The sequence below is a fragment of the Sebastes umbrosus genome, chromosome 16, assembly GCF_015220745.1.
Source record: "Sebastes umbrosus isolate fSebUmb1 chromosome 16, fSebUmb1.pri, whole genome shotgun sequence".
Classification (NCBI taxonomy): domain Eukaryota; kingdom Metazoa; phylum Chordata; class Actinopteri; order Perciformes; family Sebastidae; genus Sebastes; species Sebastes umbrosus.
The window spans coordinates 26,571,385-26,583,593 of NC_051284.1; the positions used below are offsets into that span (position 1 = coordinate 26,571,385).

Sequence of the window (12,209 nt, forward strand, 5' to 3'; positions counted from 1 at the left end):
TGGTGTAGGGACACGTTTAGCTCTCTGTTGGCAGCCAACCTCAGGAAACATGAACACCGCCTCACACACACACACACACACACACACACACACACACACCACTGTCATCTCCATCCTTATTAACATCACCATGGAGGATGACAAAGAACTATTGGGTTTGACATGTGTAGATCATGTTTTGTGTAACAAAACTAGTGAATCTCTTCCCATTTCTCAACTCTAAGAAACTATTAAAGGGAAAATGTGCTGTCCAAATCAGTGTTAATGGTAAATGTAGTCGCAAGCAATAACTTCCTCAGTGCTGTTATATTGACCGAGAAAGATGAGTTCTCCTGCTGCAAAATCTGTTGCTCTTCCTGCATCCAGCACCATCATTTGACGTGACAGTGACGTAGTTGGATGCAAAGAAAAACTACTGGCTGCTATTTCAGCTTGGATTTCTAGTTTCCACCTCTGAGTAGCCAGGAGGCGCCTATGCTCTATATACCGCTCAAAAACAGAACTTCCTAAACCTAAAGTTCCATTGTGTAAATAAAGTAAAAAAAACAAAAAAAAAACAGAAGTTACTTTTTCTCTTCGCTTGTAATGCAAAATAGCTTCATTTTGTGGTGGCAGTTTCTGTTAAAACAAGACACAAACCAAGGTAACAACTTGTCTTTCAGTGAATTTAATAAAAAAGCATACATTAATAAGTAAAGCATCCGCAGATGGACTCACAAGCACAGCCACCTGTTGTGGACTGTGGCAAGTGAGCCCCGATTACAAAGAGTAGTCATTATTTATACATACTAAAGCATAACACACAGATAAGTGCAAAGAAGAAAAGAAGAGAAGGATAGAAAGTGTATCAATGTGTCAGCACACAGCAGACAACAGAGCATCACAAGACATAACAAGTATTTCAGCAATCTGTTGTTTATAGTCACAGAAGGCAAAACCGTCGGATCACTGTCTTATGGTGACAAAGTTGAACATGTGAGGCCCTGAGATTGTCTAAAGGTACAGTGTTAACTGCAGATATGAAAATTGCCATTACTATTTCTAACAGCGAAAAAGTTCAGGCATATTTATTCGAGTCAGAGTATACGGCCAAAGAAATGCAGCCGAGAGAGGCCAAGGCTGCATTAGCCATGCAAGAGGATATGGCTGGCGGGGACCTTGGGCGCCAGAAGCTCACGTGCAATGCATCCTTGTACAAGCAGGCACTGTCGGCATGGCTCTGCAAGCAGGAGAACTATTTCTCTGTCAATATAGCACGCACTGAGGAATTTATTGCTTCTAGTGACTACATTTACTGTCAACACTGATTGGAAATCCACATAAAAGGTGGCCAATTTTCCTTTTAATTTGTCCCTTTCTTCATGGTATCCTGCAGGACTCAATTTTACTGAAAGTTGGCATAAAGAGAAGATGGATTTAAAGTTTCAGAATCACCTCTGAAATCAATTAGTATTGTGCTTGTGTGTGACATGGATTGAAGGGTGTATTTAAGTACAGTTCATAGATTTCTGTGTTGAGTGCTCATGCAACATTAAGGAGACTTATAGTACAGGTTGATCAATACTGCAAGATAGACTCGCTTTTATTTTTTCCACTAAAACAGTAAAACTGCATAAAAATGTAATGGTCGCTTTTTAGAAATTAAGTCGCTAAGAGGGTCTGAAAAGTCACGAAATCTTGTGACCAGGTCGCCAAGTTGGTGCTGGTGGCCTTTATAAAATGAGCAGTGGTGAAAGTTAAACAATAATACCACTTGAAAACACCTTTAACACCAACTCACGCATAGGAAACATGACCCACTTGCTGTCCAGAATACAATATCTAGAAGAAACTTGTGTCATGTATAAGATTCTGATGTTGTCTTGAATCAGGCAGCGACTGTGCCGTATTGTATTAATTAAGTTCTGGATACTGGAAGTGTGTGAGCTGAGGCTACCGGCACTAATGGCTGCTAATGGCTCTAATCAGCTACATAATGTGAAAACGTCACCACCCTGAAGAAAAGGCTTCAAACGGTTAGCGAAGACCCTCTTAGTGAAGCTCAATGCTTCACAGCGCACTTAAATGAAGAATGGATCGGGAGCGGTAACAGCACACTTCATCGCCATGGTAACAAGTTTAGCATGCAGCTCTGTTGTACTTGGCTCTTAAGAGTGAGCGATGGACTAAATGGATGTGAATATAAATACAGCGTGGTGGGACAAGGTGTTGCAGGAGCATCTCTCGAGGGGCCGAGCGGCTGTTGTTGAACAGATAGATATGACAGATCGTGGTGGGACAACACTTCCTGATACAACTACGTAACTCTGTTGACCTTTCGACCACATACGGAGCTTTTTCTGCCGTACAATATAGATCAAGTGTAAACTAACTCTTCAAACAGCAGCACAACAAAACAGCCATGACATGAAGTCAGGAGCAAAAATAAAAAGCCCTAAATATACAACAGTCGGTTTATAAAGTGATCTGAAGAATGATAAATGCTATAAAGTGTGCCTTCTACCAACCAGCACTGGCCAATCACAATTGAAATTGGTTGATGTTGGGCAACTTCAAACTGCAAATAGTGACTTACACCAAGTATCACATATAGTAGCATACCACTATAAAGGCTAAATCTTTAAGCTGTGACATGATTACCCTGAATCAGGCTTACGTATATAAATAATCAGGTGGTGTACAGTCTTTAATCCTACACCATCCCCTATTAATCTTGTGACTGATTATTTTTGTGTGTGTTTCTGGTGCCTCTGTATTGAGTGTGTTTCCTAATGGTTTTAGAGAAAGTTCCCTCTTGTGACCAGGAGCGACAGAGTGCACTGGACGAGGCTCGGCAGAATCCTCGCGAGGCCATTTTCATCCCCGACTGTGGGCCCGGCGGCCTTTACAAAGCGGTCCAGTGCCACCAGTCCACAGGCTACTGCTGGTGTGTTCTGGTGGACACGGGACGGCCCATTCCTGGAACCTCCACCAGGTAATATCATTTATCAGAAAAAAAGCTAAGGTTGGTAATCTCTTCAAAAACATTTTTGTTCCAGTGTGTTGAAATTCTCATTACATCACCTCACCTAGCATTAACTTAAATCCAACAAGCCTGAATACTTTTTAAAAAAAGTACCGTTACTACATGCATACAAGTACAGTAGCTTGTTTTAAGGCGTCTCTGCAGGTAAATTCTGTGAATTTCATTTTAATAAGACTAACAGTCTACAACCATAGCAGCTCTGTGAAAGCTATGTTCACACTACGAGCGACAAAAGCAACAAAAAGGCCAAGCGTGGCCAGCTACATTGTCGCCGTTGAAGTGTTGCTCAAGCGCTCATTGACGTAGCTATGTCGTTAAATAGCTCTAGGAACTAGCTAACAGCCTTATTTGTCCCGCCCGTCACGCAGCGACAAGTGTTGGGTGTCAGTTTGTAGTTTCATGTCACCGGCTTCCATTGAAAATTACTTGTAGCCTGTTGCTGTGTCGCTCGTAGTGTGAACACAGTGTGAGGCTTTACTTATGCAAGCTTCTCCAAGATGACAGTGGATGCTTTGAAGACAAACAAGACAACGTGCTCAGGTGACGGTAATCAAAAGAAAATATGACTAAGTAGGACTGCACTGAATAGTTTGAAGCTTCATTCAAAACGTTGACATTCGAATCATTATTATTATTAATAACTTACAGAAACATTAACTTCCACCTCCTCTTTCCTAGCTCTCTCTTAAACACACACATTGCTCAGTTCGTCTCTGTAATTGCCTCAGTCCAAAAGTCAATTTATTGAAAAAAAGATAGATATGATTTCGAAAATGTTGCCGTTTAGCCTTTCAAATACAACATGTTCACTGCGGTTTATTCTTCTGCAGTCCTGTCTGAGAACTCTGCCAGCTGACAGCATGAGACCTAACCAATAAAGAAGACATTTAGAAACATTACCTCCCAGGCATGTCAATAACAACAATGGTTTGATAGAATTGTGGGGGAACAGCATGAAAACATTTCTTCCTCCAAAGAGGGAATGACAGAAAAAGTTTGAGAACCACTGCGCTAGAGGAAAAGTCAAGGAACAATCAAAGTTACTAGGATTCATCCTCTGGGCATCATGGATATCTGTACCAAATTATACAGCAACCCATCAAATCGTTGTTGATTTATTTCAGTCTAGACAAAAGTGGTGGGTAGACCGACCAATAGACCGACCAATACACATACTACTTTCACTGTTAAGACTTTAAATGTCTTGAGGAATTCTGGATCCAAGCTGCTGCTGCTGCTGCTGGTGGTTCACTTGGCAAAACAATTAGCTTCAAGCCCTGATGGGAAAATCCTTTAGCTGACCATAAACACTCAGCGTTTGGTATGACGTTTGTTTTCAGTGCCGTTGCTGCTGTTTATATTGCTTTCAGGGAAATGGCAGCGGCACAATGGGTTTTTGCAAGAGCTGTGTGTCACAGTGATGGAGATGAGGCAATGTTGAACAAATGATGCCCGTTGCTCATGTTTTGGTTGTTTAAAAACGTTTCATGTTTTGTATCTAGAACGTGAATATTACAACCAGAAACACAGCGATAGATAAAGGGAACGAGATTGGATGTTTGAAAAACTGTCAGCGTGCATCGGTAAATAGATGATCTGTTTTTGTTCATGAAGGGGCATCATCATTCTCTCTCCACAAGACGGTTTATGTTTTACAGGACGAGGCACAGAGTATCAGAGTTAGTTGGTGGCCTTACTACGGTTTGAATACAGGATAACGCAGGTTTAGTTTCAAATCAATTAAATAAAAGTGTATTTATAATTGACAGCCCCCAAAAAAACTAAAATAAATCACTTACACAGACTAAATTCTCATCTGCATTTCAGAGGTATTGAATGACACCCATGAGGTGATTATTTCCTCACATAAGAATTTACTGTATTTTGGTCTAGACCTCATGTCACTCGTCCCAATTTCTTTCCTCTGGACAGCCATGTGCAGAGTCATGCTTTAGACATCCCTTCTTGGATCAGTGGCCCTGCAGACTGCAAAAAAAAGAAATGACAACTTGCATACTTAAAAAAAAAAAAAAAAAGGAAAATGAGACACACATGCTCAATTTTCCATCCTATTCAAGAGCCACCGATACAATGGCCAGGAGAAAACGAGTCATGCCGAACGCATAATGCCGAACAGTTTGTTATGGCCCCCGAAACAAAGCTTTGTGCACGTCGAATCAAATTTATTTATTAAGCGTGTATAAAACGAGAGGGTAATCAGTGTCAATAAATCTTTACAGTTCAACAATGAATACACAGATTGGTCACACAGCCAAACAGCGATATGTTGTACAGTAGTTTTAAGAAGCCAGAACAGCAGGAATGTGTAAAAAATCCATGCAGTGAAGAGATTATGGAGAGTGTATGTTTTCATAACGAAGATAGACAACTCCTGCATTAATAACATCTCCTGGGTTTAAGCTACATTTTTCTGAGGCCTGGAAGGAAAATCTTTTGTGTCGTTCTGTCTTCGGTTCACTTTGTTCAATTTATTTTTCTCTGATCAAATTTGTCATCATGGACGAGCTTCTCCTCTGATGTCTCAGGTTTTTTTTGCTAAGAAAAGTTTATCCTTTCCTCTTTCTGTCTCATGCAGCCATGTTCCCGCTGTCCTCTCCTCTCTGTGTAACAGGTACCAGACGCCCGAGTGTGACGGCGCTGCACGATCTCGCGTCTCAGACATTGAAGATCCCTTCCAAGGCAGAGACCTGACAGGTTTTTTTTCTTCACTTTTCACTGCGGTTCGCAGAAATATTCTTGGATTCAATTGATTGTCTTGGTGTCAAACCTTATTTTTAACAAGTGAGGAAGGAAATCTAAAGGTTGACCTGCTGTGTTTAGTTACTGATTGGACAATCGCTGTCCAGGAGAGGGGTTTAGAGAAAGATCAATCTATAGCGCTGTAGCTCTGAGACCTGGAAATTATTTTTCTCCTCAACACTAACTGACCAGATAGAGGGTTTTGATTAACCACACTTTGTGGTGTTGGATCCCCTGGCAGCAAAGATCAGAGAGTCTCCTCTGAAGCAGAGGTCGTAACCTCGGCTCATACTCCTCTGCCCTTGTTACTGCTCACTTACTTTTGTTGGCCCTGTGTTTCCCCATCATTTAAGGTTGCATTGTAACTCTTATTCAATTCCCCATCTGGTGAGTTTACAGAGTAGAGCATGACTCCTGACTGTGCGGCAGATGTGTGGCATGTTTTATGGAAGGTGTGAGTGTTGCGGGGTGTGCTGGTGGTGAGGCTGTGGGGGTGCTGCTGGGGGGGTGTTGGGAGACCACAGGGTGCTGAGTGGAGATATTTTAATGTACTGTAGAGGGATGCTCTGAACCGCCACAACAAAGCACAATATTTCATGGTTGTCACATCAAGGCAAGAGGAGAGAAGAATGCTGGAGAGGGCAGTGTATTAACAGCATACAGCTACAGGTTCAATCTCACTGTACACAGAGTGGCACAATAGCACCTCTGTCAGGAGGAGCAGATAAGAGCTCTTCCCCCCCGAGACCAAAGGCTGCTGGGATCTGTTAACGTCCAGTTCAGTCAGTTCAGGAACTGTATTTTGTTCAAAACCTATACATTAAAAACATTTGGTGAGAATACAGGTGTTATCTAGTCTATCAACAAATAACTTAGTTACACTTTCCGCATCTATGGAGCGGCGAGGGCAGAGTGACATAGATTTGCCATCTGCTCATTACTGTGGATGGTATGTGATTACAAACATCCCGACTACACAGGTGTGATTCACATCCACATTTGCAGACACCCAATGTAGTATGAACAGGACTAAGCCCACTGTCCACCCTATATATATAGGGTTATATCAGGGATTTAATGGTGACTAAACCAGCTGCTTTTTGATCAGAGAAAAAATACAATTTTGGTGAACCCAGATTTATCTGGACGGAGTTCTTACTCACCGCTGATCAGCAAAAAAAGGTTTATAATACATTTTTCTGTAGGTGGAAAAGTCTGAACTTATCTCCAGAATTCAGTTTGGACCTATAAGCAAATCTAGAGACTCCAATACGTGATAAATGTTTGGTGTTTTGTATTAAAACATCATAAAATTACGTTATCATTTCTGACTTTTCGTTAACTGTGAAGAAAAATCTCTGTACATAAACTACTCACAGGTTATAAACGTATACAACCTGCAAAAATGCGCTACAGTTAAAGGTGCAGTGTGTAGGATTTGGAGGTATCTAGAGGTGAAATTGCAGATTGCAACCAACTGAAACTTCTCCTGTGTGCCATGCATGTAGGAGAACTATGGTGGCCAACGTGATACCAGTCCAGTGAAATTCCACGATTCTCAATACCAATTCCATACCACAGTAAAAAACAAAAGTAAAACAATAAATCCCACCTTTATTACCGTTTGCATACAAAAAAGTTAATTTCCAACACTGGCATCGACTGGCATTGGTCCTTGTGCCATCCCTAGTATGTAGATATAAACGTGTCATTCTAAGGTAACGAAAACGATTCTTTTTATTTGCAGGTGATTATACACTAAAGAAAACAGTGCATTAATATGATTTTCCATTTCTGCCTATAGATCCTCCGAAATGTTACACACTGTTCCTTTAAACATTGCTTTGTTTTAATGGTTTAAAAAGCCCAAAAAAGAGTTGGTAACCTTGTTTAGTGCAGCTTTAATGTGTTTTAAGATAAAAAAATGTCCGGAGCCCAGAGCCTGTTCGACGCTGCCAGAGGTCCTGCACCACACTGTGCCCTTGACACCGAGCCACATAGGCAACATACAACATTTTGCGCTTCATAACACCCCAATTTAACACTTGGATTAAGGCGCAGCAAGCCAGTGCTTCTCCGAGCTTGTCGTGTCGTAGGAAATGCTAATTGGATTCACCTGGCAGGGCAGCGGACCACCTCCCACAGAACCCAGCACAAAGAGAACGAAAAGACATGAACAGAGCGGAGAACAAGGAGGCCACAAACGCTCCGAGGAAGGGGAGGAGGGGATCGACTGAGAAAGCTCGAGTGCAAGAAAAAAAAAAAGAATGAGAAGATTAGTTTACTATGCAGCTGCGTTTGAAGTTTCCCTTTAAGAGACACAATTAGGAGGGAAAAATTTGCACTGGTTTAGCGTGCTATTAAAGCCATACATCTGGGCAATTAAAAAGAGGTGTTCAGAATTGTGTCATAAAAGTTAACAGGTCTGCACCGCTCAACAAAACTCTCTCATCACTGAACACTTCTGTTCCACCTCTCGCCATGTGCCTCAGCTCTGCTTTTCTGAGGGCTTACAAAACAGCCAAACTATGTATTTCACTTCTATTGGAAATATAGGGATTAACAAATACACCTGTCATTAATCTGTGCACAAGGTTCGCCTGCTTTCTTTCACCGTGTAACAGCCGTTTTCTGTTTGACATGTGTCACACTGGTTCACTGGTGTCGAGGCTTTAGATGCACTTCAGCCTCGCTGTGCCGTAATGACTCAAATTACTTGTGGAAGGTAATTTTGGTGTATTTTTTGTCTTTGATTTGTGCCAGGCTGCCCAGAGGGGAAGAAAGTGGAATTCATTACAAGCTTGTTAGATGCCCTCACCACAGACATGGTGCAAGCCATAAACTCACCAGCCCCCTCTGGTGGTGGGAGGTAAGTAGTGTCATGTAGACCCAAGAGTATTGTACCTGAGCAGGATACCTCATGGCTGATTCTTCATGGAAAACTTCCACCGCTTCTGGTTTTTCTCAAATAATCCTTCCCTCTGGTTTTCTGAATTAAACGCTAGTATTTTATCTCTGACATGGACAGATCCTGGCTCAGACGTTGACAGGGTTTGTGTTCACTTTCCATCAATGCTAGAACTTTATACACTGATGGGACTGGGAGGCATTTGAGGTAATATGGAATACGTCAATGCACATGGTCCAAAACATTCTGCAAAGCAAAGCAGAAAAAATTATTTAAAATGAATTTATTGCAAGCTAAGCTGTAATAAAATACAATGACAGTTTCTGGCATTAAACCTGACTTCCTGAAGTATCCAGGCTTTTTTACGCACAAGATGTTCTGATTTCATTAGAAATAGGGCTGTCAATCACTTAAAATATTGAATCGCAATTAATCGCATGATTGTCCATAGTTAATCACAAATCTCAAATTAATCACACACTTTTTATCTGTTTGAAATGTACCTTAAAGGGACATTTGTCAAGTATTTAATACTCTTATCAACATGGGAGTGGGCAAATATGCTGCTTTATGCAAATATATGTATATATTTATTATTGGAAATCAATTAAAAACACAAAACAATGACAAATATTGTCCAGAAACCCTCACAGTACTGTATTTAGCATAAAAAATATGCTCAAATCATAACATAGCAAACTCAAGCCCAACAGGCAACAACAGCTGTCAGTGTGTCGGTGTGCTGACCCCTTTGAAAATGGCCATGCCAGTTTTCCTCGCCAAAATTTAGCGCAAGTTTAAAGCGTTATTTAGGATTATTCGTGTCAAGCTAGAATGATATGGTTGGTACCAATGGATTCCTTACGTTTAGCTAGATTTAAAACTGAGCCCGCTACAACCTAAAGATAACAAGTTGCGGTGATGCGTTAAAGAAATTATGGACCGACCTTTTTTGATTGATGTCATGCAGGATTAAGAATCGTTTCTCATCTTAAATGCATAATTAACGTCTCATCTTTACTGTATTTATATTCCCTTTATGCTGATCATTCTAGGTTTTTGAAACATCCGTGTTTTCACTCCCATCTGTTCCTCTGACCCTAACCAGGTTTGTTGAGCCTGATCCCAGTCACACTTTAGAGGAGAGGGTGGTGCACTGGTACTTCGCCCAGCTGGATAACAACGGCAGCCACGACATCAACAAGAAGGAGCTCAAGCCGTTTAAGAGGTACCTGAAGAAGAAAGCCAAACCCAAGAAATGCGCCCGCAAGTTCACCGACTACTGCGACCTGAATAAGGACAGGGCCATCTCCCTGCCGGAGCTGAAAGGCTGCCTGGGCGTCAGCAAGGAGGGTAAGAGGAAAAGGAAAGCTGGGGAGACACTAATAGTTGAGAGTGGGTCGGCAGGGTCATAGAGTAGGGTCATGACCATGGTATGAACCTCAGGCCAGCTGGGAAAATCTGCATAGAGAGTCTCATTCAACAACTGGTTAGAGATGCCCTTGGTATTCTTTACAGTTTAACAGATACTTTAATGAAAATAAAACAAATTACTTATATTATAGAAATGTCAAATTGAGGATTTATGAGAATAAAAGAGATACTTGTTGTGTTGAATGTTAAGTTGGATATTTCTCAACCTGGACCCTATTTTCCCATGTATTTATCCAGTACTGAGTGAGAGACGGCAGCTGCTCACAGGCTGCAACATGGTGTTATTGGGGCAAGCTGGCACCGTCATTTACGTCCACTAAAAGTGCTTGTTTTTGTCATAACAGGCTCTGATTATTATTAAGTGTCTGACAACATTATGGAAAGAGTCTCGCTCAAGGAGAAGTCTCGTTCTGAAATCTGGCGAGGTGACGCGTTGCCGGAAGACAACGGTGGAATAGTGGAATACATCCATGGTGGAAACGCGAGTGTTTGTTGTGTTGGAGTACAGAAAGCGCAGCTTAGTGTTATCTAAAAGATTTTCAATGTCATGGCTGAATACTTAGATGATTTCCACCATATGGACGAGGTTTTTAAATTCGATTATTTGAGCCAGAGTGTAAGGATATTCAGATTTCTTAACGAGACTTCTCCTTGAGCGGGACTTGGACACAATAACAAACACCATCAAGTGAAAGGTAACAAAAAGGTTTTATTTCTCTGTAGAGTCCTTTCCATAATGTTGTCAGACACTTATAATAACAATCTGAGCCTGTCAGTAGCAAAAACAAGCACTTCTAGTGTACGTAACGTCACATTGATGCTGCTCACTTGCCCTCACAGTTCATTTAGGATCTGCCGATTACAGCGTTCTCCCTCAATACTGGAGCAATTTCAGAAATTGTTGTCCCCATTAATCACTTAGACACAAAAACATGGGGAAAATATAGTTGAAAAATACTGAAGTTACCCTTTTGATGATCATTTTCCATGTGTTTTTAAAATTGCTAAGTGTACAAGTATAATCTACAACACACAGAACCGTTACCATTTGTTCCCACATTTTACTAATGTTTTCATCATGTCACAGTTTTAAAAAAAAAAGAGAAAGGGATGAAGTTACTGCGGTGCATGTGACAAACAGATGTGTTGGCAGACTGAATAAGGTGCTCCACTTAGCACTCACTGATGAATATTTAGACTGATGTACTAGCGGATCCAGACACTGGCTCATCATTACTTATACTACTCATCATGAGTGTACAGACTGGTCCTAATAGAGATCATTAACAACGGTCACAGAGGCTGCTGACAGCTACAATCCAAATGAAATGGCTATTTAATGTTAATGCTTATAAGTTGGCTACTTTTGTTTCTTAAGCTTGGAAAAAAACGTCAGGATGGATTAATTGTTGAGTATTATTTGTAATTTATATTGCTACTCTGGTTTCTGCCTTTGTCTTTAATTCTTAGAAATAATGGTGTCTTGTAAGCCCGTTTGGGCTAGGCATATTATTTATGCAAGACACAATAATAATCAAATGTCAGAGAAAAATTAATGAAATAAATGTTTAAGTAGTTAGGAGATGCTCAGAGGATGTGTAACACATTTAACACACAAATAATATAAACTTTCAATTCATGAAAGAAAAATGTCTTACAGTGACAAAACATTTTTTGCAGGTAGCTGTGCTGATGCATATGATTTAAAAAGTAAAGAATAAATATTTTGCTATATTTAAAGTGTATTATAATTATTTTATTTTGTGGCATATTTGAAATTTCAGTGACTTAAGAACAAGAAATCCACCTCCATCAAGTTTAATCTTTGTGTTTTTTGTTCTCTTTTGCAGGTAGTTCAACGACAAGTGGCAACCAAGGGTCAAGGCAAGGGACTAAATTGTTCAGTAAGGCAAACTAATACGCTTTCACTAACTCTGGCTGCCTCGGGCTTTGAGTGCTGTACTGCAGTTGGCTTATTGTGTAACCCATTAACATGAACACTTGTGAAACGCATCAGTCTGGAGTAGATACAGCTAGCTGACACAGCAGAGTTTGATTTACGTGCAAAGCTTCACGTGAGTA

The 12,209-nt window shown here is 40.7% G+C and overlaps 2 protein-coding genes across 8 annotated transcripts in view; one reads left to right on the forward strand and one right to left on the reverse strand.

Annotated features, from left to right (window-relative positions):
- ccdc177 (coiled-coil domain containing 177) overlaps positions 1-12,209 on the reverse strand; it is a 160,090-nt gene that overhangs the window by 63,755 nt on the left and 84,126 nt on the right. The window lies entirely within an intron of this gene.
- Positions 1-12,209, forward strand: part of smoc1 (SPARC related modular calcium binding 1) — a 62,325-nt gene that overhangs the window by 40,495 nt on the left and 9,621 nt on the right. For 5 of the 7 annotated variants that reach the window (XM_037796526.1, XM_037796527.1, XM_037796530.1 and 2 more), the window contains 5 exons: positions 2,782-2,974; positions 5,658-5,740; positions 8,549-8,654; positions 9,802-10,046; positions 11,978-12,011. In XM_037796526.1, the coding sequence (XP_037652454.1) occupies positions 2,782-2,974; positions 5,658-5,740; positions 8,549-8,654; positions 9,802-10,046; positions 11,978-12,011 (661 nt within the window). Of the gene's footprint in view, positions 1-2,781; positions 2,975-5,657; positions 5,741-8,548; positions 8,655-9,801; positions 10,047-11,977; positions 12,032-12,209 lie in introns of all 7 variants that reach the window. The other 2 variants (XM_037796529.1, XM_037796528.1) reach the window with 2 other exon arrangements.